Source organism: Thermobia domestica, chromosome 2 (assembly GCF_964235325.1).
Source record: "Thermobia domestica chromosome 2, izTheDome1.hap1.1, whole genome shotgun sequence".
In the NCBI taxonomy this organism is placed as follows: domain Eukaryota; kingdom Metazoa; phylum Arthropoda; class Insecta; order Zygentoma; family Lepismatidae; genus Thermobia; species Thermobia domestica.
In genome coordinates, this window is record NC_137455.1 from 130214339 (window position 1) to 130236470 (window position 22132).

The following is a 22132-nucleotide window of genomic DNA, read 5'->3' on the forward strand; positions in this document are numbered from 1 at the left end:
CAGAAATGTGCAGGCGAAATTTTCGTTTGTACACAATTAGGGGCGCCGCCAGAACGAAAACAAAGTGGGGGGCTGTCTAAATGGTAGCCCCCACCTTTTCAGATTCAATCGGAAATGGTCTCAATCGTTTGTACATCGTTTGTACAGAAATGTGCAGGCAAAAGTTTCGTTTTTCACAATTAGGGGCGCCGCCAGAACGAAAACAAACTGGGGGCTGCCTAAATTTTAGACCTCCCACCATGTCGAATTCAATGACAAACTGTCGCACTTGTTTGTACGTCTTTGTACAGAAATGTGCAGGCGTAATTTTCTTTTGCACACAATTAGGGGTGCCGCCAAAACGATAACAAAGTATATGCTGCCTAATTGGTAACCCCTCCCCACGTCCGATTCAAAAGAAAATTATCTCAATTTTTTGTTCATCCTTTGTACAGTAATGCGCAGGCGAAAGTTTTGTTTCTACGCTATCAGGGGCGTCGACAGAACGAACACACATGGGAGCTGTCTAAGTGGTAGCACCACCATGTTCCATTGAATCACAAATTGTCGCGATCGTTTATACATCGTTTGTGCAAAAATGTGCAGATAAAATTTTCGTTTGTACTAAATAATATACGGATGTGAGTGTTTTTAATGTTTGACCTAGAATGGAAGGAAAGGAATGGGGATTGCAATTATTATAATTATGTATATATCTCAGGATTTGCTCAAAGTTAGAGATATGAAAGTTATTTCGACTTCTCATTTCAAATGTTAAACCAGTGTATCGTGTTTTAACGTTTTTTGATATTTAGCCTAGAAAGTAAGAAAGGGGATTGGGCTACAGCTGTGTATTACTGTTTATGCAGTTTAGCGATCAACGTTAACCGGTTGAATAACGATTGCTGAGATTGAAAATGGTACCTATTATTAGAACGCTAGATTGCAAAACACCAGTTCTCGCTATCTCCTATTCCGATAATCGTCAATATACTGTAAATGTATTAAGTGGAGTGGGTGAAACACGTACGGACTTTAAAAATACTGTAGTTGGAAAGAGTAGAAGCTGAGGGACAGTCTGTGAACCGAACTCAGAAGCTCTCGATTTGCAAAGACTGAAACACAAACTGTGTTGGTCCTTATTATTCCCATTTAAACATTAATTTGATTATTTCTATATGCCACTCTATGTCGATAACGGCTGAACTTGAACTTAAAACGGCATTGAATCTGTCACTATTCATCTCAGTCATCCTGGAAACTGTTCCTTCGACAATAATATCGTCTGTTTTCGATTCTTCCTCCCTCTGAACCCCCATGACGGTGGGGGCTAAAATTGTATTTAAATGACATCAGAAGTATCACTATTCTTTTCAGACCCTCTGAACTACGGATCCGATACATTACTTTTACATGTAACCCCCATCACTCCTCGGAGGTCAGAGAGGGTTCGCAGAATATAGCGATCTTTATTAATTAGACGATAGGTTACCTAATCACCAAATTTGATTTAGATCTGAAATTACCAAGAAATAGAGTATCGCATACACACATATCAGCACCCATAGAAGGGTCAGAGGAAGTACCAAATATAGCTATATTCTATTGACACGAAATTTAGTTCAGATCCGATCAGTATTTACGGAGAAATAAAACATCACATTCACACAGAGAGAAAGAGAGAGATAGACAAACCTATAAAACATCTGGTAGGAATCTATAAGCTCCCATATTCATACGGCGGGAGCTAAAAATTATTCTTAATATTTACGTCATTGCTTATCCATATCAATTTCTATCTATTTATTAAATTGTGTTCATATTGTACATCTATGAATGTAGTACATTCATTTAATCGAACATGGAGCAAAAATTCACTAAGACATTCTTTTAAGTTACAATAAATTTGAAGCAACAATTATTCAATTGAATATTATTTCCATATATTTTCCTACAGTTCCGTATATTTTCCTTCACATTATACCTTGTTATCATTTTTACTAAATTTCAAATTCAAGAATAAAAGTTACAGGGGATGGACAAAAATAATGATTCCCTTCATGCACATTACCTTCACTAAGAGCAAGTAGGACCGTGTGCAGAACGCCCTGTAGTCGATGGGGAATGGAGAAATACAGGACACGTATGGTTGTCAAAGAGACGTTATACCATTCTTCCGCCAAAGTAGCGGAACGTTGTTATAGAGAGGACGGTGGTGGGTAGCGGGTATCCAAAACTGACCACAAGGACCCGATGATATTGATGTGTGGCGATTCTGGGGGCCATGGAAGTTGCGACACTTCATATTTGTGCTCATCGAACCAGTTCTGGACGATGTGAGCTGTATGAGCAGGGACTCTGTCATTTTGGAGCATGGCATTACCATCTGGAAATAAGATTTGCATCGTGGAATGCAGCTGGTTACTCAAAATGGTTACTCAAAATGAACATGTCCTTGGCAGTGACATGTTCATGCAAGGTGATAATGAGTCTGGCAGAATACCAGCATATGGCTGCCCAAATCATCACTGGACCACCAAAACTGCCGAAATCATCACTATTGGTAACATAAGTCTGTATTGTACGCTTGTGCCGGCGTTTTCCACACGTAAACTCGACCAGCACTTGGAAACAATGTAAAGGAAGACTCATCCGACCAGATGCCAGTCTTCCACCTCTCCATTGTCCAGTTTTTATGGGCGTTGCACCACTGTCTCCGTATAGCAGCATAGTCAATAGTAACGAGTGGTTTGGAAATGCAAAATCTGCCATAAATTCCTTACTTGTGGAGTTCTCTTCTGACTGTTTTAACACTAACAGGCTTTGTAAGCACAGTATTCAGCTCAGCATTGACTTTTCGCGCCATGGTGATCTGCTTCGTCACAATCCTACCCAATGTGCGTGTTTGTGTCACGCAACGCACACTTGCGCCCACGCTGGTGCTTCGCTGAAACGGTTTTTCCGAAACATTCGTAGGCAAACATGATCTTCGAGACTGTACCTCTTGATACACTAAAAAATTCCGCTACTTTCGTTACGGAAACTCCCACAATACGTACACAAATAATTTCCCCTCTTTGAAACTCTATCAGTTCAGACATGATTCACGATAACCTGCACGGACTGGTCGTTGAACTGTAATTGGCCCTTCTGTTCGATTGGCCAGGCTGTTTACCTCAAGGGATGTGCCGGTGATCACAGCGACACCATCATGTTCAGACTCAAATCGTGTTTGAAATGGCTCAATCTTTTATACCAGGTGTTTCCACTTTTTTGGTATATATCCCCTGTATTTGTCTTGTTAGTAAATACTCCATAGTATATGACACATTTTTTAATGTTCCACTAACCAGTACTTTCAAAGTTAATTGCTTCTACTATATTATTATTATTATTATTATTATTATTATTATTATTATTATTATTATTATTATTATTATTATTATTATTATTATTATTATCTTAGGACTAGCAGATGGTCCAACGTGCAACTGTGCGCAATATTTTGTCTTCATCCTGAGTCTTTAATATAGAATTAATCCAAAATCCAAAATCGCGAATTTCGTGAGCATTTTAGTGAACCCCCTTTCTTACATTTTAGGTTAAGTATCAGAAAACGTTAAACCATGATACACTGGTTTAACATTTGAAATGTGAAGTCGAAATAACAACTTTCATATATCTAAATTTGAGCAATCCCGAGATATATACATAATTATAGTAATTGCAATCCCCAACCCTTTTCTTCAATTCTAGGTCAAATATTAAAAATACTCACATCCGTATATTATTTAGTACAAACGAAAATTTTACCTGCACATTTTTGCACAAACAATGTATAAACGATCGCGACAATTTGTGGTTCAATCGAACATGGTGGGGCTACCACTTAGACAGCTCCCATGTGTGTTCGTTCTGTCGACGCCCCTGATAGCGTAGAAACAAAACTTTCGCCTGCGCATTACTGTACAAATGATGTACAAAAAATTGAGATAATTTATTTTTGAATCGGACGTGGGGAGGGGTTACCAATTAGGCAGCATATACTTTGTTATCGTTTTGGCGGCGCCCCATTTGTGTGCAAACGAAATTTCGCCTTCACATTTCTGTACAAACGATTGAGACAATCTCCGATTGAATCTGAAAATGTGGGGGGGGGGGGCTACCATTTAGACAGCCACCTACTTTTTTTTCGTTCTGGCGGCGCCCCTAATTGTGTACAAACGAAAATTTCGCCTGCACATTTCTGTATAAACGATGTTCAAACGTTTGAGACAATCTCCGATTGAATCTGAAAATGTGGGGGGGCTACCATTTAGACAGTCCCCCCACTTTGTTTTCGTTCTGGCGGCGCCCCTAATTGTGTACAAACGAAAATTTCGCCTGCACATTTCTGTACAAACGATGTACAAACGTTTGAGACCATTTCTGAATAGGCTGTCTAAATGGACGTCTATTCATGCACTTTCTAGTTTATGCAAAATAAACTTCCTCTAACTACTAAGAAGTGTACTTTAATGTCTTATAAAATAAAGAAAAACATTTGGAATTTGAATATCATATATCAGATAGTCTAAAAAGTGGTGAACCTTTTTCGCAGGAGATAACATTAATGTTTGAAATTTCAGGGTATGTAAGTCGCAGTGGGTCAGTTTTAATGTCATTTGACAGTTGATAGTTAAAGTTAGTGGATGTGCAGAAATGTTGGTATTCTTATAATCAAAGTAACATATTGTGCCGTGAAGATGAGTGAACTTTCCGCAAAGTGCACACAGAATTACAAGTGCATCATAGGAAATTTGAAACATTTACGTGCATCAAATGGCGCGTTAATATGTATAAATTTCGTTTTTGTCACTGATGCGCAGCATTTTCAACCCTAGAGAACGATCGAAAATAAAAAATGGGTCATTTGAGACATATAAACGCATTGTGGTTTAAGATTACTCAATTGATGCAGATCTTTGCATCGGTACTGATGCATTTCTTCTTGATGTGAGCGTCACGTGTCGTGTTTTGTTTGAAGCTAGTCTCCAGCACTTACTGCGCATGCTCGACTGGTTTTCGTGTTGTTGTGGAGCGAATTCTGACTTGTTATTGTGTGTGTTCTTTTGTCTAGTGCTGGAGTCTGCTTAGAAAAACGGAGGTAAGTGTATGTTAAAATACGATATTATTGTGTTAGGTAGTGCAAGTATGTAGTTATTAAAAAAAGTACCGTTAGCAAAACAAAAATAGCAACAAGAATAGAGACAAAGCCATAAGGGATTCTCACAAGGAACTCGTTTCCTACAAAAATCCACAAAGGAGTGAAGAAATATTTAGGTTAACTACAGTACATACTGTATGTTGAAGTGACTCATGCTAGTGGCTGCTTGATTCTCATTAAATATATCCGATGCATGCGTGAACTCCGAACCGCTGTTATTATTATTATTATTATTATTATTAATAATAATAATAATAATAATAATAATAATAATACTTAATATTCTTATTAGGTGAAGGTTGATTATTTAGAAAAACTTCATTTAACTCGCATAAGTTGTTACTCCTGCACCAAGGGCACCGATCCTGGGGGGGGTTAGTGGTCTGGGACCCCCAAAGTTGAAATGGTCCTCTAACGAGGGGGGCCAAATTGCTAAGTTGAAGCAGGTTCTCCTATTTCTACAGTACATGGTCGTTCATTTTTCCTTTCTACTAATGCATATCTTTCATAGGGCCCTCCAAAGTTACACAGAAAACGGCGCCCTTGTCCTGCACATACCAATAGTTGAGTATCTACTAAAAGTCACACATGGTCATGTAATTGTGATGTTTTGGTTAGAGTATCGGGCCAAAAGCCCCGATTTCGTGATATTGAAGTAAATATTGACAAAACACGGGTATGCCTACTATAGAGCAGGAAATAAATTGAAGGTTAAAAACAGTAGAAGGCATTAACCCTTACATATATCGTATATGTTTATACGTTAGGGTTGTATTTTCATTATTCGATTTAAAAAGTACTAATAAAGCTTTTTTTCTAGAGTGGAAGCGTTCTAGAACACGTTACGTATGGTTTTACGCCTTTGTGGGTCGAAACATAGGGTGTGATACGTCATAACTTAAAACTAAAGAATTTTTCGTTAAGCCTATTTTTACTATTTTTTGAGTTACTTACTTTTGCACGTATAACAAAAATTCCCTTTTTCTCGATTTTCCCGCTCAGATACTCGACGGAGACATGCGAATGGAAAACGTTTCAAAGGCTGTTCTATTCTGAAGAGAATGAGGTACGAACCATAATGCTAATGTAAATAAGGATGTCTCAGGAAATTTTTACCTGAGATCTTGTTTTAAACGGGAATTTATGGTACTGTGGGCATATTATTTTTTGGCGGGCTTACTTTTGCACCTAGAAGATCAATATTTTGCACATACATTCAATGTACTCCTTAGTATTCTACAGATATATTTCAGATCTTTGCGGTGCCCCAAGTTGTGTTCAAACGGGTAAAACGGTTTTAAAAAGGGATATTTTAATAAATCTCTTTATCGATTTTTTCCCGCCTCAGATACATGATGAAGACATGTGATTGGTAACGTTAGAAAGTACTTTCCATTCTGAAGAAAATGAGGTACGAACCATGATCCTAGGGTAAATAGGGATGTCTTAGAAAATTTCCCGTTTTTGCGGGAATTTGGGGTATTGTGGGGATATTCTTAGCACAGGTGTTAATATATATATATTTACCTTACTGTTCTAAATAGAAGCTTGAAATTTTGTAGAGATATTCACTATGCCCTTAACATTTTTCAGTTGATTTTGAGATCTGTGTGTTAACACAGGGGGGAGGGGTCCAGAAATGCTAAAAAAGGGATATTTTAACAAAAATCCCATTTTTTGCAATTTTTCCCGCCTCAGATACATGACGGAAATATATGAATGGTACCGTTTGAAAGACTGTTCTATTCTGATGAGAATGAAGTGTAAAACATGACCCTAGGATGTCTCAGAAAATTTTTATATTACATCCGATTCTTTTTGAGTCATCTGGGCCACTGTGGGGATGTTCTTAGCTGATTGGTAATTTGTTTCTCCCATCCTTACTATTCAAGATAGAAGCTTGAAATTTTGTACACACGTTTCGTACATCATTTAGTATTTTTCAGTTTATTTTAAGATCTGTGTGTTAGCACAGGGTGTTCCGGAGGGACCCAAAATAGAAAAAAGGGATTTTTTTTACCAAAAGCCTTATTTTTTCCCTCAAACTTTCCGTTTCAGGGACATGATAGGGAAATGTGAATGGTGCCGTTTTAACACAGTATATAATAAGGAAAGGAAATTTCAAATGTAATTTCTGGTATCATTATCAGGTTAACTTTTCAGAGGTTAACAGGATTTTCCACTAGTGTTATGTTCTTGCAATGAATTCAATTTGATTATGAGATTTAAACTGACTGTTACTTCATTTTTAATTAAAATTCGTAATTTCATGAATGGGAAATGAAAGAAACGTAACTCAGCATGTCAGAAGGCTACTGATGATGTGTCAGTAGAGACAAGAGACACACGTACTAGAAAACATGCTACAGGCTAAACCAGTAACGTCTTAGTTACTGTTCCATTTTAGTTTTTTTTTTTTTTTTTTTTTTTTTTTTAGAACATGCGTCGTGTACTTACGTAACATCCTATATTACTGAGAAAGTAAACCTGATAGCGAAATTCTGATTTCAGATTTGAATTTAACATGGTAAATTACTATAGACCTACAGACTTTTATTCCAGAAATATAACTTTTTTAGAATATTGTAATTATACATCACAAGAACAGTTTTCATATTTTTGTACCTAATTCGAAACGTCCACGTATTTGTCCGTTTGCAAAATATATCTTTAATAATTAAAAACAGGGAAATGTAAGTGAACAATTCTTTCAGATGATTTTAAAATGAAACTTTGGATGTCTTCCCGTTTGGCCTTTTCCCGTTTCGCCTTGTGCCTGTTTTCATTACTTCAGGCTATGATGCTAAGATAGTATATGCTAATTTGATTGTAAGGCGAAACAGGAATTCCCCTTTGCCCTTTGCATTTCGCCTTACACCAGCGAAGGGGATTTTCAAGTTATGATAGGGAAATTTAGTGTCATTTTGAAAAACATTTGTAATGCTAGTAGTATTTACGTTTGAACGAACAGAATAGCGTATAATCAAAGCAAGTATTCAGAATTTTGTGTTATCTGCGTCACTGTTTAAAAAATTGCTCATGTAGCCTTGTATTTGTACCTCACATATGAAGAAGAGAGCGGCGGAAGAACGAATATCAACAATTACTAAGACATATAGGTAAGTATAGGTAAGTATATATAATAGTTGTAATAAGGTATAAGTAATTTTGACACTGAAGCTTCTCTGCATGTTTCTAATATTTACTCGTGCAACTTTTCCAAAAGTTATTTTAGAACTTTAGATGTGGAACTTTTCTTAAATGGCATCCTAGCTAGCACACAAATACATAGTCCATTTTTTTATTTATAGTGTAACACAATTAACCGGTCGTAGTTAAGCAATATTCCGTCTGTCTTTACTTTCTAGAGGGAAAGTACGACTTTTTTTTTTTTTTTTTTTTTTTGCTATTGATGTTTAAAATGAATTTATTTTCTTCTCTCCAGGAAGAAGATTGCTAAGGAAAATTACTGTGGTGAAACTGCATCTGTTGTCTCTATTTTTGGTGCCGTTAAACACTCTCTATATAACGTACGAGCATGAACCGGGCACCACTATCGCAAAGATTGAATAAATTGAATGTGGAAGGATCGTGGAGCGAAACGCAGGACGGCAAAAACTTTTATTGGGGGATGAAGGCGATGACACCAGTAGAATTCTTGTAAGTTATATTTTAGTAATCAAGAAAATAGTTTATCATTTCTTACGTTCTTCTTGTTTCTTTTTTTTCTTTTTTTTCTTTTTTTTTTTTAATCGTGAAAATCTGTTATGACAATAGTAATAGGAGTAAGAATATTAATATTAAAGCATTTTCTTTAGAATGTCTGTGTTGTTTATTCTAGTCTTTCTATCTTCAAAAGGTTTTCGGCACTATTGGAACTTTGAAAATTATGTGTCAGTACGACAGGATTGTAATGGAGGGACACTTAAGACTGTACCTCTCCTTTTCTCCCAAATGTACATCCTGCACGGAAAATATTTCGGCCAGGTATTTGTTCTCCTCTTCTGCATATTGCCCAGTAAAAAGCAAGAGACACATGTAAGATTACTGGAGATAATCATGGAAGAAGCTGAGAAATTTGGACTGCGTTTCAAATTGAAAGAAGTTTCTATTGATCTTAAGAAAGTAGCAATCAATGCTATAAATAAAGTATTTCCTGGTTAAAATCACAGGATGTTCCTTCCACTTCTCTCAGTCTGTTTGGAGGAAGGTTCAGCAGTTAGAACTTTCTCAATTGTACAAAGAGAACACTGAAGTAAAAAGATGGATTCGACATGCAGCAGCACAGCCTCTGGTACCAACTTCCCATTTAGATGTAGTGTTTGTACGTTTGCAAGAAGATGCCTGACGTTCTATGAAGGAGGAGTTCCATGATTATCTTATAGACACTTGGCTGGATGATGGTGATACGTTATTTTCTCTGTAAGTATGTTTTCTTTTCTACATAAATAGATGGCGTTTAGTGCAAAAAATTAATGATTGTTTTTTATTATTAAATCATTAATTAAGCTATCTCGAGCACTCTACAGTATAGCATTTTTTCCATTAACACCTAATGTAAAGTATAATATAGATTTTCTTGCGACGTGCGTGTATTGAAGATTCTACATTCACTGATTTGTAAATTATCAAAAGAACACATTCTTTTGCTTTGCAAAAGAAATAAATTAGGTTTACCCAAAATTTTGTCATCGACTTTCCAACGTAGATTCTCCTGCAATCCTTTGAATTTTTAATGTGCTAATGATGTATTTTTACCTATTTGCAGTGACTTGTGGAATCACTTTGAAAATGACCAAGAACAAATGACTAACAATGCAAGACAGTGGCACGTCAAATTACGAAGAAAGGCATCAAGGGATCACTTAGACATACATTCTTTCATTGAATTAATGAAAGACAGGCAACGTGAAAATGAAAGATTTGCGAGTACTTCTTCAAGTGGTTATCAGAAAACACACTTAGAAAGCTAAGGTAGAGACGGTTTGACGACAGGATTCACCGCCTAAAAGATAGACTTAAGAACAGTGAAATTGATGTAATTTCATATACTGATGCTGTTTCATATTATATCCACATAGAAACTTGATATGCTATTTCGGGTGTGATAATAAAATTTATGTTCTAAGATATTTGAGTTTAATTTGTCTGAAATAGAAGAGACGTTGCAGTTGAGAATAAGATAAATCCCTCTTTGTTACAGAAACAGAGTGAAAATTCTCTTGTATGTTAAAAGGTCAAGCAGGAAAAGGCCAAACGGGAATTTCCCTTCCGCCTTAAGATAACATAATTATCGGTTGTATGGCAAAATGTTTTGAGGGCATAAGGCGAAACGGAAAAAGGCCAAACGGGCATAAATTAGTATACTAAAATATATTATAAAAAAGCGATAGAGAGATTCAGAGAACATAGACATACAAAGTTTGATTTATAATCTGAGTTGGTAGTTTCCACTTTTTTTTTTTTTTTTTACTCTGTAAAGTTTTGTGTTTCCCATCGCTAGATTTGCTATCGGTACAATTTTTCTAACATTGACCCATTTTCTTTTATTTCACCAAAGATCATTTGGGGTTTTAGCTTTAGTGAAAATCGCAAAACTGCTCTTGTAGAGCAACCTGTAAAAAAATGCTATGTACCTAGGTATAATAAATTGAGTTCTTTTCCTTTTTTGACTTGTAAGATATACTATTTGAAGGCCTTATTTTTGTAACTCATTTTCTCATAATGGTTGTGACATAGTCTAGATGGATCTCATAAATTGAGTGGCCTAAATTGTATATTGCACATCTGATATACAGGGTTGTCAAGGGTGTGAAAACGATGGAATAAATTTACAACACTACCAAAACTATGAAATCGAGGTTTATTAGTGTGATGCATGACAGAGTGAAAATATTCCACTTTACATGAGAGCCTCTGCGACCATTTTGGAAGGTATCATACTGGATTTTAATTAATTCAGTGAAATGGGAACTTTACGATCCGATACTATTGTTGAAATAAGGTGTGATTTCGTAACGATATTATGGTAGTTTCCTCTCTGCTTGTTTGCATCCTGAACAAAATTATGATCATAAATTTACAATGACAAGTTTTTGTATCTAGACCTATGTGATCAAAATTTCGTTAACAAAGAATATAGAAAACAATCTTGTTAATGTCTTTAAAAATCACACTTTATTTCAAAAATAGTAGTGTATCGTAAAGTCTATATTTCACTTAATTAACTCAAATCCAGTATGACTACTTCCAAAATGGCCGTAGAGGCTCTCATGTAATATGGAATATCTGTACTCTGTCCTGCATTACCCAAAAAGCCTCGATTACATATTTTTTGTAGTGTTCTAAATTTATTTAATCGTTTTCACACCCTTGGAAATCCTGTATATTTAGGGAATATGCAACCAGCGATACCAACCATTGTTTCAATTAATGCATGTAAATGCTTCAGTAGGAGACAAAAAAATGCATAACATTTTGTGATTTCAGCAAAACGTTTATCTGCATAATAAATTTTATGCACACAAGTGCATCAATTAACACAGTTTTCATTATGCATTTAGTTGCATCCTTAAAAATTATGCATCTAAACGTTTTGCTGGAGTCACAAAAGTTATGCATTTTTTGTGTCAACTAACGCGTCTGTGGTTCTGTGTGTGTGCTCCATTTTACAATTTTATTTCGATAAAGGCCCAAATGCTGCGCAGACCGGTGAAGAAAATTTTCCACATTATCAAAAAATAGTTCAGTTGGCTTCGTTCTGGAAATTTGGATGTTCAGTAAGCGACCAATCACAGCAAAACTGAATGATATTCCAGCTGAGCGAGACTGGCATGTAAGCAGTCATGACATTACCAATGACTAGGGCAACCCAAAAGCATAAAGAGCATGAAAAACATAAAAGCAATTTACACATATGGTTGGTACCTTGAACATGGTTGTGCTTGTCTAAGGGTCCAGAAGAAACTAATTTTAAAAGCATATTTTAATATTTTTTTTAAAACCAATATTTATAATGCAAAATCATTGAGAACTTAACAATGCAACAATGAAAAGCTTATTTTTATTCCTGTAAACTTTTCGGTGTAATCCTTTGATGGGGAGAAAAGAAAAAAAGCAAAAGAGGAAAACTTTCCGCCAACAATGAATAGTACACAAGAATACCACACTATATTGTTATGTGTACTTCTTGAACTTGAGCACTTTCTGTACTTTTGGCGGTATTTTTTACTTTGCCTTCCTCTGTATATGCACCTCTAAGGCGCACACAAGTGATAGAAAAATGTGACTCGAGTAAAACATCTCTCTTTTCAGTGCATTAAGTAAAAAGTTAATTAAATATGAAAGAAACTGGTTGCATAAAATATTAATAAATAAACCAAGATATTTAGAATATTTAATGTATAGTAAATATTATACACTATACACAATTAATGTGAAACAATGATTGAAATTAACAATAAAGCATAATTTGGAAAAAATAAAGCATAATTAAACAAAAAATAAAGCATAATGTGGGTTGCTCTACCAATGACCTAAACATCCATCACTAAACAGTGTTAAACAATTTGCAGAAATCTGACAACAAAAAAAGAGGGGGAAAAGCCTCCACGTTTGGGTGCCACAAGATTTGACTCAAAATCATTTATTTGATCGGCTTTTTATATGCGAATCCACACTGAAACGTAAATAACTCGACAAATTCTGGAGCGATTGATCATAAGTAATGAAAAGTGGATAACCTACGACCAGTCCTTCTTTCAGAAAAAATGTTTCGGAGGGGCACACTTAGTGTTCCGGGGGCGCACTGCTGGTACTACTCTATTTATTATTATATTATAGACGTATTATTTTGATCTCCTCTGGGGGTCACTCTCAGAGCTCCAGAGGGCAGTGACCCCCCGAAAACATGTCTGGAAGAAACACTTCGCACGACAACAATGTGCGAAAAAGATCGTGATCGATTCAAGAAGCTCCACAGTCTCTAACAAAAATCACACTGACACCCAGGAAAGTTATTCTGAGCATTTAGTGGGATTGAAAGAGTATCGTGCGCTTCGAGCTGCTGCCGTAGACTTGAACCTCTACCGGAAGTCACAGCAAATGTGTTCATAATTTTGACATTCAAATACGTAATAATTTTTTAGACAACCTGATAAATAGCATTCAACTGCACAAACCTGATCGTATAACTAATCTTGGTGTGTCAATAAGATTAGATCTTTCGTTCAACACTAATCTGAATCAAATTGTTAAAGAAGCTTACAGAAATTTCGGGTTTGTAATAAGATTGGAAAGTGAGTTGAAGAACACTAATGTCCTTAAAATACTATATAAGTCTTAATGCATATATACGCACTTTTCTCAAGTAGTACTTCTATTTAGTCAATGTTCTCATGGTAAAGGAACTTGAATAGTGACATAGACTAGTGACCTTATATCTGCCAATTTTACACTTTTGACAGCTGGTGCTTCGGCACTGGCAGAATGGATAGTGCGTAGCATAAACAGGTCATATACTTTTCCCACATATTGAAAGGGCAATTTATTCAAACAAACAGGGATACCGGATTCAAATATTGAAACATTTCAAAGATTTTACACAGATTGCCACTGCATAATGCGGTGGACCATCTAAAGTGTTCTCCATAAAAGGAGCATATAACGGTATGTGCTCTTATTTGGGGCTAACTTCTCAATTAGACTCCCAATATAATAGTAAACTTTTATTTTTAAATTAAATTTTCTTATTTTCTACTACACGAAATAAGACTACTTACTTTTCAAATATTCATTTCTATATTCATCCAACTCAATTTTGGCCTTCTCCAAATTTCGATCAAGCTGATTTTCAGTAGCTGCCAACTCCTGCATTGTAGATGAAAGGGATGTTATATTTTCATTTGAATCCATGGCAGTTCACTGACCTATAAGATGTAATATTAAATTCAGAATTCAAAATCTCAATGTTAAATTAAGATTAATTATGTTCTATAATTGAGCTTGAACAGACACGATCAATCTAGTAAAATTTATAGGCAACAAGAGGTGTTATCACAATTAGAATTGTCGTCCTCATGTCGTCTTTTATTCTTTCTATATTTATTCTACCATCATCATACACGGATAGTATTTGTTGGTAAATACTGAAGATGTGTAGTAGAGTCGAGTCGAGATTTGACTGTCTCGATTCAAAAATATAGATACCTATCTCGACTCGTCTCGAATATCGAGACGAGGTAAAATATATAAATTTAAAAAATTAAAAATATAGAAAATTTGCAACATTCTGCTTAACGTACAGCAAATCTCATATGTTATGACAGAAAGTAACTGACACAAGGACAAGACAAAACAAGTTGATGACGTGATATTTTTCCTGGTTTTGGAGCTTCCTGATTTTGAAGTCAAGAAATATTTTATTGACAAAATTGCCTTGTGAAATTTTGATGCTTTGGTACTCATTAGTCACGCCTCCATTTCCTTTACACTTTTCAAAACATTGCGAAATTTAAAGTATGAAAATTTATTTCTCCATTTTCAATAAATTTAATATACACGTGTCTTCTAAAATTCGCAGTGTTGTTTAAGCCAGGGATGAAAACGCAAGTTTTCTAATCAACAAAATTGTAAATTTAATGTTATGACCTCTTTGCTCAATGCCAGGATTGGGGAGGAGTTTGGAAGTAAAGTTTTTCCACTTCCTTTTGAGTATCCATGATTGAAGTAACTAAAATGTACGCCTTTGCGATCTATAGGAGCTCATGCTGATTAAGGTCTTTCTAGCACTTCTGCTGTTTATAAACTTTACGCACTTAAGTAGGAAAAATAAAGAAAGAAAAAGGAAGAAGCAAAGATGATCATTTTACAACGGGGACTTACTCGGGCTTATGCTCGCAATTCTCAATGGGGCTTGTGTTCGCTAATGTCAATAAGGATCGCACTAACCACTAGCCAATATTCGTACTAGTTCTCGCTTGGGCTCGCTCTCGAGCTCATTATCCTCACTATGCTAGAGCTGCTAACTGCTCGGCCTCGTTAACTTCAGTGAGGCTCGGACTAGCTAGATATCTAGAAATGGTGAGTCCAGGTCCCGCACTATAGAAAGAAATAGTAACGCTTTTCAGGAAAAGTTACAATTTTATTATTTCTAATGCATTGTTGGAATTGAAAATATTTAGATGATGATCCATCATTCTGCAAGTCATTTTTACAACTAACTAACTCTATGGCTTATGGAACAAGGAGGTTCAATGCCGCGTTTACAAAAGCTCTCCAGTGACTTCTATACTTAGCCAACTGGATCCAGTTTCTACTTTGTATTCCTATTTCTGCGAGATCGATCTAAATATTACCATCCCATCTGCGCCTAGGTCTTGATAATAGTCGTTTTCCGATTGGTCTTCCAGTCAAGACTTTGAAAGCGTTTCTACTTTCTTCCATTCTAGCTACATGACCTGCCCACCTAAGCCTCCTAGACTTGATGACCCTAACAATGTTTGGTAAACCGTATAAATTATGTAGTTCCTCGTTATAGAGTTTCCGCCATTCCCCATTCCCGTTCCTCTTGGGTCCGAATATTCGTCTCAGGATCTTGTTCTCAAACATTTTCAGTCTATGTTCTTCTCTCAGAGTAAACGACCATGTTTCGTGACCATACAGAACAACAGGCATGATTATCGTTTTATTTATTTTAAGTTTCAAATTCCTCGACAGAATTCGCGACAAGAGATTTTGAACTGAATAGTAACACAAATTCCCTGCTTTTAGTCGACATTTAATTTCTTCGTGAACATGATTTTTGTCTGTTAATATTGATCCTAGATATTTGAAAGTATCCACTTTATCAAAAGTATTATTTAATATTTTAATATGTATAATAAGACCTCTACATTTCTTTCTGTTGTTTTCCTATCATCCCCTACTAAAGTTACATCAGCACACGCCATAACCTGGTGTACACCTTTCAACTTTAGGCCCTGGTTGCTTTGATTTTCCTTATATCGTATTCCAGGACAAAGTTGAATAATAATGGCGACAACGCATCTCCTTGTTTCAGGCCATTCTCGACGGGAAACCTCGTGGACAAAAATTTTCCTAAACAGACTTTACTTTGGGATTCATTTAAACATACCTTAATTAATCTTACTAGCTTTTTCCATTTTTACAGTTACATACTATTAATGTCATGGACTTCACTCACAAAAGGATATCATTGTCATTGATATGAAAAAGATAAAGTTGGCACAAAATAATTTATTCATGCTGGATATGGAAATACCATTTATACATCATTAGCCCCGCAATTTACTTTCACCTCAGACTCTACAAACAGATGGGAGATCCCTTTTTCGCAGCAGTGTTTAGAAATTTTTCAACTCAACTGAGGCAATAGTTTGTGAATTATTATACGACCACAACAGTTCTTTTGGTTTACTCAAATGATAAACCAATTAATGACTCTGTGAAAAGTATCATGAAACTGGATTTTTTATTTTCATGGAGAATGTAATCAATTGTGAAAAGTGAGTAAAGTACGTATGTATTTAAATGGAAGTTTACTTTATGGGCTTCTATGGTTCCGCTGTCCCCCTTTTTAAAACTTTTTTTCAAGTTTTCATTTGAGAGGATGCGGTGGCAGAGGGGTAGAGCGTTCACCTCTGGTGCATGGGGTCCTTGCTTCAATCCCAGCTTGCGCCAAGTAAGCTTTGTGGTGGACGAACACCGTGTGCTTGGGTTTTCTCGGGGTTCTCCCGTTTCCTCCCACTTTCTTCATTCTACCATCTCATTCATTTCTCATCATCACCGTCTACTTTAGCCTCATCGTCACAATCGTAAAACATAAAACTTAAAGATTTCATTTCATTTCATTTCATTTGAGAGGAAGTAACATCCCCAGCCTTCTGAACAAACCATTATATTAGAGTAAAGTGAGGAGGTCATATATTTACAATGCACGCTTAGATGGTAAAATTGGATTTTCCATGAGTGAGAGTTAAAGTTCAATCCCACAAGAATAACCTTTATTTCTGTTATCTTGGAAGCCAAAACAATAAGTATGTATTTTATAGTTTTATAATTTACTCTATAAATAATTTTTTAAAAGGTACCTGTCTATAGAAGTGAACATAAACACCATTTTTTTTTTCATTTTTGGGTTTAGGCCACTTGGCATCTAAGCGGTCCATCCATTTATTGTAATATAGTATGTAAAATAATCTTATATACATATAATAATATGTGATATACAACAAATGTTACGAGTACATATACATTTTCCATACGTCATGATATGTTGCAACACATTAAAGCCTCAAATAGTTGGGGAAGTTATAATGAAAGCATATTGCTTTCATGGGAACGAAAAGACAATAACTACAACTAGTATGTTACATTACTATAGATTGCCAATTGCTCACTCAGATAATTTATGAAGTTCGTTTTATCGCAATAATTTTATATAAACTAGATATCTGAATAGATCTTTAAGTATTAAGTATATCATACACTGATCACCAGTTGAATTAGAGACACCTACCTAATACCGTGTAGTACTACCTTTCGCTCTGATAATGGCGGTTACAGCCGCGGCATGGACTCCACGAGGCGCCTGAAATGTTGTTGTGACATCTCAATCCTTATCTGCTGCAAAATCTCCCACAGAGCGCACAGGTTGGTCAGAGGAGGGTCCACAGCCCGAAGGTGTTGTTTCATGGCGTCCCAGAGGTGTTCGAGGGATTGAGGTCCGGTGACCGTAAAGGCCAAAGAAGTATTGCTAGATCAGAGGAGTGCTCATCAAACCAGTTTGCTGCAATCCTAGAGTGGTGGTCCGGCGTATTGTCCTGCTGAAAGATGAGGTCACCATCCAGACGTTGCCACCGAGCAAATGGCAGAACATGGTCATCTAGAAGATCGCAGTAGCGTTCACCTGTGAGGGACCGTGTCACAAGTGTTAGGGAACCCATTTCAGTCCACGTAAACAAGCCCCAAATGAGAATACCACCACCACCGGCCTGCACAGTTACTTGCTGGCAACATGGATCCATTGCCTTGCGCGTTTGACGACACACCCGCACCTGTTCATCGGCATGTAACAATGTAAAACGTGACTCATCTGTCCAGGCAACATTTTTCCACATTTCCACGGTCCAGTGGCGGTGATCCTTTGTCCATGTTAGATGTTGTTTCCTGTGTTGTTCGGTTAGAAGAGGTACTCGCATGGGCTGATGGCTTCTGTATCCTATGGCGAGTAGGTGGTTGTGGTTTATGCGACTACTAATAGGGCGTTGTTGTCCTGCATTGAACCTATCCGCGATTTGACGCACTGTAGCCGTCTATCGGCTGTTTCGATGTGGGCCAGTCGGCGCCCCCCTGTTGTCGGCACGCTCCTGAACGCAGCAGTTTGCCCGTGCGAGTGCGGTTTTACCGGTTGCCTGGTACTCACGATACATTTATGACACACTTGCCTTTGAAAATCAGAGTGCCGCAACCACTTCCGAAATCGAGCCTCCAAGTCGTCTGGTCCCTATGATTTAACTACGGTCAAATGCACTCAAGTCCTTCGTCTTGCCCATCACACACTGCAGTGACACGTATACCGAGAGAGGAAGCACACGTCAGCAGTAAATGCTCGATGTATTTCATTCACATGCACTGGTGAGCCTCTGCTGAGCGGTTTCTGCAACTTTCCTGCTGTCTCTAATTCAACTGGTGATCAGTGTATTAGAATACCATCACATATCACGACATACAATTATTATATAGCTTTAATTAACTGAAATGACTTGAAAATTAAAGGTTGGTACCAAGGGCGCCCATGTTGTGGTTTCCAAGGGAGGGCAAGTAAAAGCGACATTTCAAATATAGTTTCAAATTTTGCGGTAACTATTCTGCAAATTCTATTGGGTTTTCGATCTTCCGAAGTACAATTTCTTCTGGGGGGCGAGCCCGGTTAACTATTAAGTTTACGCATTCTATGTGTTTTAAAGTAATAAATGCAGGTATTGGTTTCAAGACAGATAGTTGTTTCTTTGTGAATATTTTTTTCGAAATAATTTTAAAATTTACGTAAAGATTTTCGAGATATTTACGACCTCTCTAGTTATAACTCGAACTTCCTAGAAGAGACAGACATTTGTCTAGACTCATAACGAAGAAAAAGGGCGTGTCGACTCGAATTTCATCTTGCTTTAGAGTCGAGACGAGATTCGAGACATGTTTCAACTCGTGCACATCCCTAGTTTTAATGGTATCTAGAAGAAATGTAGACATTTTTACTATTATATAATTTTCTGTTCAGTTTAAGTAAATAAATATGGAATACTACGTCTACTTATGTAATATGTTTAATAATGACGTCAACAGTAAAGCAGGTCTGTAGCTAGAACGGCCCCCTGAACTTTTAGTTGTTTGTTGATATGTATGAATATAAGATGAATTGAAGTCACTGCTCCCAAAAATAATCTTGGCCTCCATGTCTTAAAATTTTAGTTACGGGCCTATAGGAGCAAGTAATCACATAAATGCATGTAAAAACTAAGTGGGTTTCTTTTCACCGTTCTGAAACTGTGGTAAACTTATAAACGATGCGAATTCAATATACAGGTAGAAACAGATTTATAATTTCCAGCTACAGTAGAAAGATAATGTGAGAAATTGAATCTGTTCATCTGACGCTGAATCCATACCAAAAACAGTTTCTTGCTATCTCTTACAACTACTAGGTCTATTTAAGAATCAAAATTGAAACCGACAGTTCTACTATTTCTTACTACTTCCGGTTTCAGTAGAAGAATAAAGCTAAGATGAAATCTATTTTTCAGTTACTGAATGCATATAAAAATCGTTTGTCGCCTTCTATTAATGTTTTTTGCACTATTATAATTAACATTAAAACTGGAAGTAATAGTATATTTGTACGATTTCCGGTTGCAATAGAGAAGTCAAATCTGGAAAGGAAACTTTTCTTGTGATGTTTAATCCATATCAAAATCTTATTCTTCATTATCTACAATAATTTTTATTATGGTGATCAGCATTCAAATTTAAAATCACGGACTTCCACTGCTTCCGATTTCAATAGAGGAATAACATCGGAGAGGAAACTTATTCTTACAGTATTAACTCCACATTAGAAAACTATTTCTTCCTATCTATTACCATTTTGTACTATTATGAGCAGGTTGAAACCAGAAACCATAGAATCACTTCAGGTTGATATAGAGGAATTAGGGTCTAACTTAAAGTTTTCCTAGGATGTTCAATTGATTCCGGAAGAACACTTCTCAATATATCTTATCGGTTTTGCTCTAACAGAGCGTCTACTGGAGTTCACTTCGATATTTCCAGTATTCCCAGTATCCTGCTAGAAAATCTTCCAGTATACTACGGTGAAGTAAAAGAAAATGTGAGTCGCTCATACGACTTTATGCTATGATATTTAACAGCCTGTAAAATATATTGAAAAAGTAGTCTTCTTCAATATTCTAATAGAAAATAATCAAAACTAGTGGGTCAAAATCGAAGACAGAAAGAAGAAATAACCAGAAGAGTAATAGACCAGTGTAATTAAAACAAAAATGGATCAAAGCCAGAATCTTATAACAACAAGCTGGAAATGTTCAGACTGTTCTCCTAAGTAACATATCCGAAGTTCCAAAGATCTCGCTCGGGAAAACCGAGATATGACATCATCAGGATGGTTACTGGCAGAATTTATTCCTTCAATTCTAAAACGTCAATTCTTGTCGATATTTTAAAATAGAAACTTCATTCTTACTTCATTTGACAGATAATAATTAGATATTCTTATTTATAATTACCATTCGTCATAAACTATCGCCACCTTTAAATATGACACCTTAAAGTAAAACGAATGTGTATTCTCAATTTGTGTCTTAATATTTAACGGTGCATAAAACTGAGAGGAATTAACATATAGGCAATCGTTAATTTATCGTTATTTGCCATTTCAAGTGTTTTCCACCGAGCTCAAAATCATTGTTGTTACCTCTAAAACCAAAGGTTGCAGTAAAGTTTACGTTGAGCTAGCAGTGATCACGTACAATAATTTATTGTGACCCTGAACTTATTCCGTTTGTTCAGTAGATGGCACAACAGTTTGAATCAGTAGCGTATTTAAGGGGGCTCTGGGCTTAAGCCACCCCGAAATTGTATTTTCTATATTACAATAAATTAAATATCTTGCAGAATTTTCACATTTCGAGGAACATAGTTAGCCAAGCCCCTCCCCCCCGAAACAAAATCGTGAATACGCCACTGGTTTGAATCATTAGTGGTGACATCATTCTACATCTAAGTTTGATGTCTCTTCTCCAATTTTCAAATTGTTCACATGGAGATATCAGTGCAACTCTCCTGCAACTAATGGGGCTGCGGTGGCTCAGTGGTAGAGCGTTCACTTCTGGTGAATGGGGTCCCTGGTTCGATCCCAGCTCGCGCCAAGTGAACTTTGTGGTGGACAAATACCGTGTGCGTGAGTTTCCTCGGGGTTCTCACGGTTCCTCCCACTTTCTTCATTCCCCATTAAATTCATTTCTCATCATTACCGTCTCCTTTAGCCTAGCCAGCATAACCGTGGAACGTAAAACTCAAAGATTTCATTTCATTTCATTTCTTCTGCAACTACAAATATCAAAGATACTCGATTTGTTTATATATCCTGGGTGTTGGAATACACGCTAAAAGAAACATCAAGCCCTAGTTGGAATGAATATATAGAAGCTATGAGCAAAACTAATCCGGAAGAATACAACACATAACCGTTTCGCCTCTTATCTTTGGTTTCATTCTTTCCCAGCAAACCTAAGTACAATGTACACTTGCCTCTTGAACGCAGCGGAACAATGCATAAAATGTAATAAAAAATCCTATGTTATGACTCTTAATCACCCACTCTAAGCTAAAACCAAGCTTAAAAAAAAGTTT

At 36.4% G+C, this 22132-nt stretch overlaps 1 protein-coding gene across 2 annotated transcripts in view; it reads right to left on the reverse strand.

The window, feature by feature from the left end:
- LOC145679736 (uncharacterized) overlaps positions 1-22132 on the reverse strand; it is a 51095-nt gene that overhangs the window by 27159 nt on the left and 1804 nt on the right. For both annotated transcript variants that reach the window (XM_081750299.1, XM_081750300.1), the window contains exon 2: positions 13966-14112. In XM_081750299.1, coding sequence (XP_081606425.1) covers positions 13966-14098 — 133 coding nt within the window. In that variant the 5' untranslated portion in view covers positions 14099-14112. The remainder of the gene's footprint in view (positions 1-13965; positions 14113-22132) is intronic.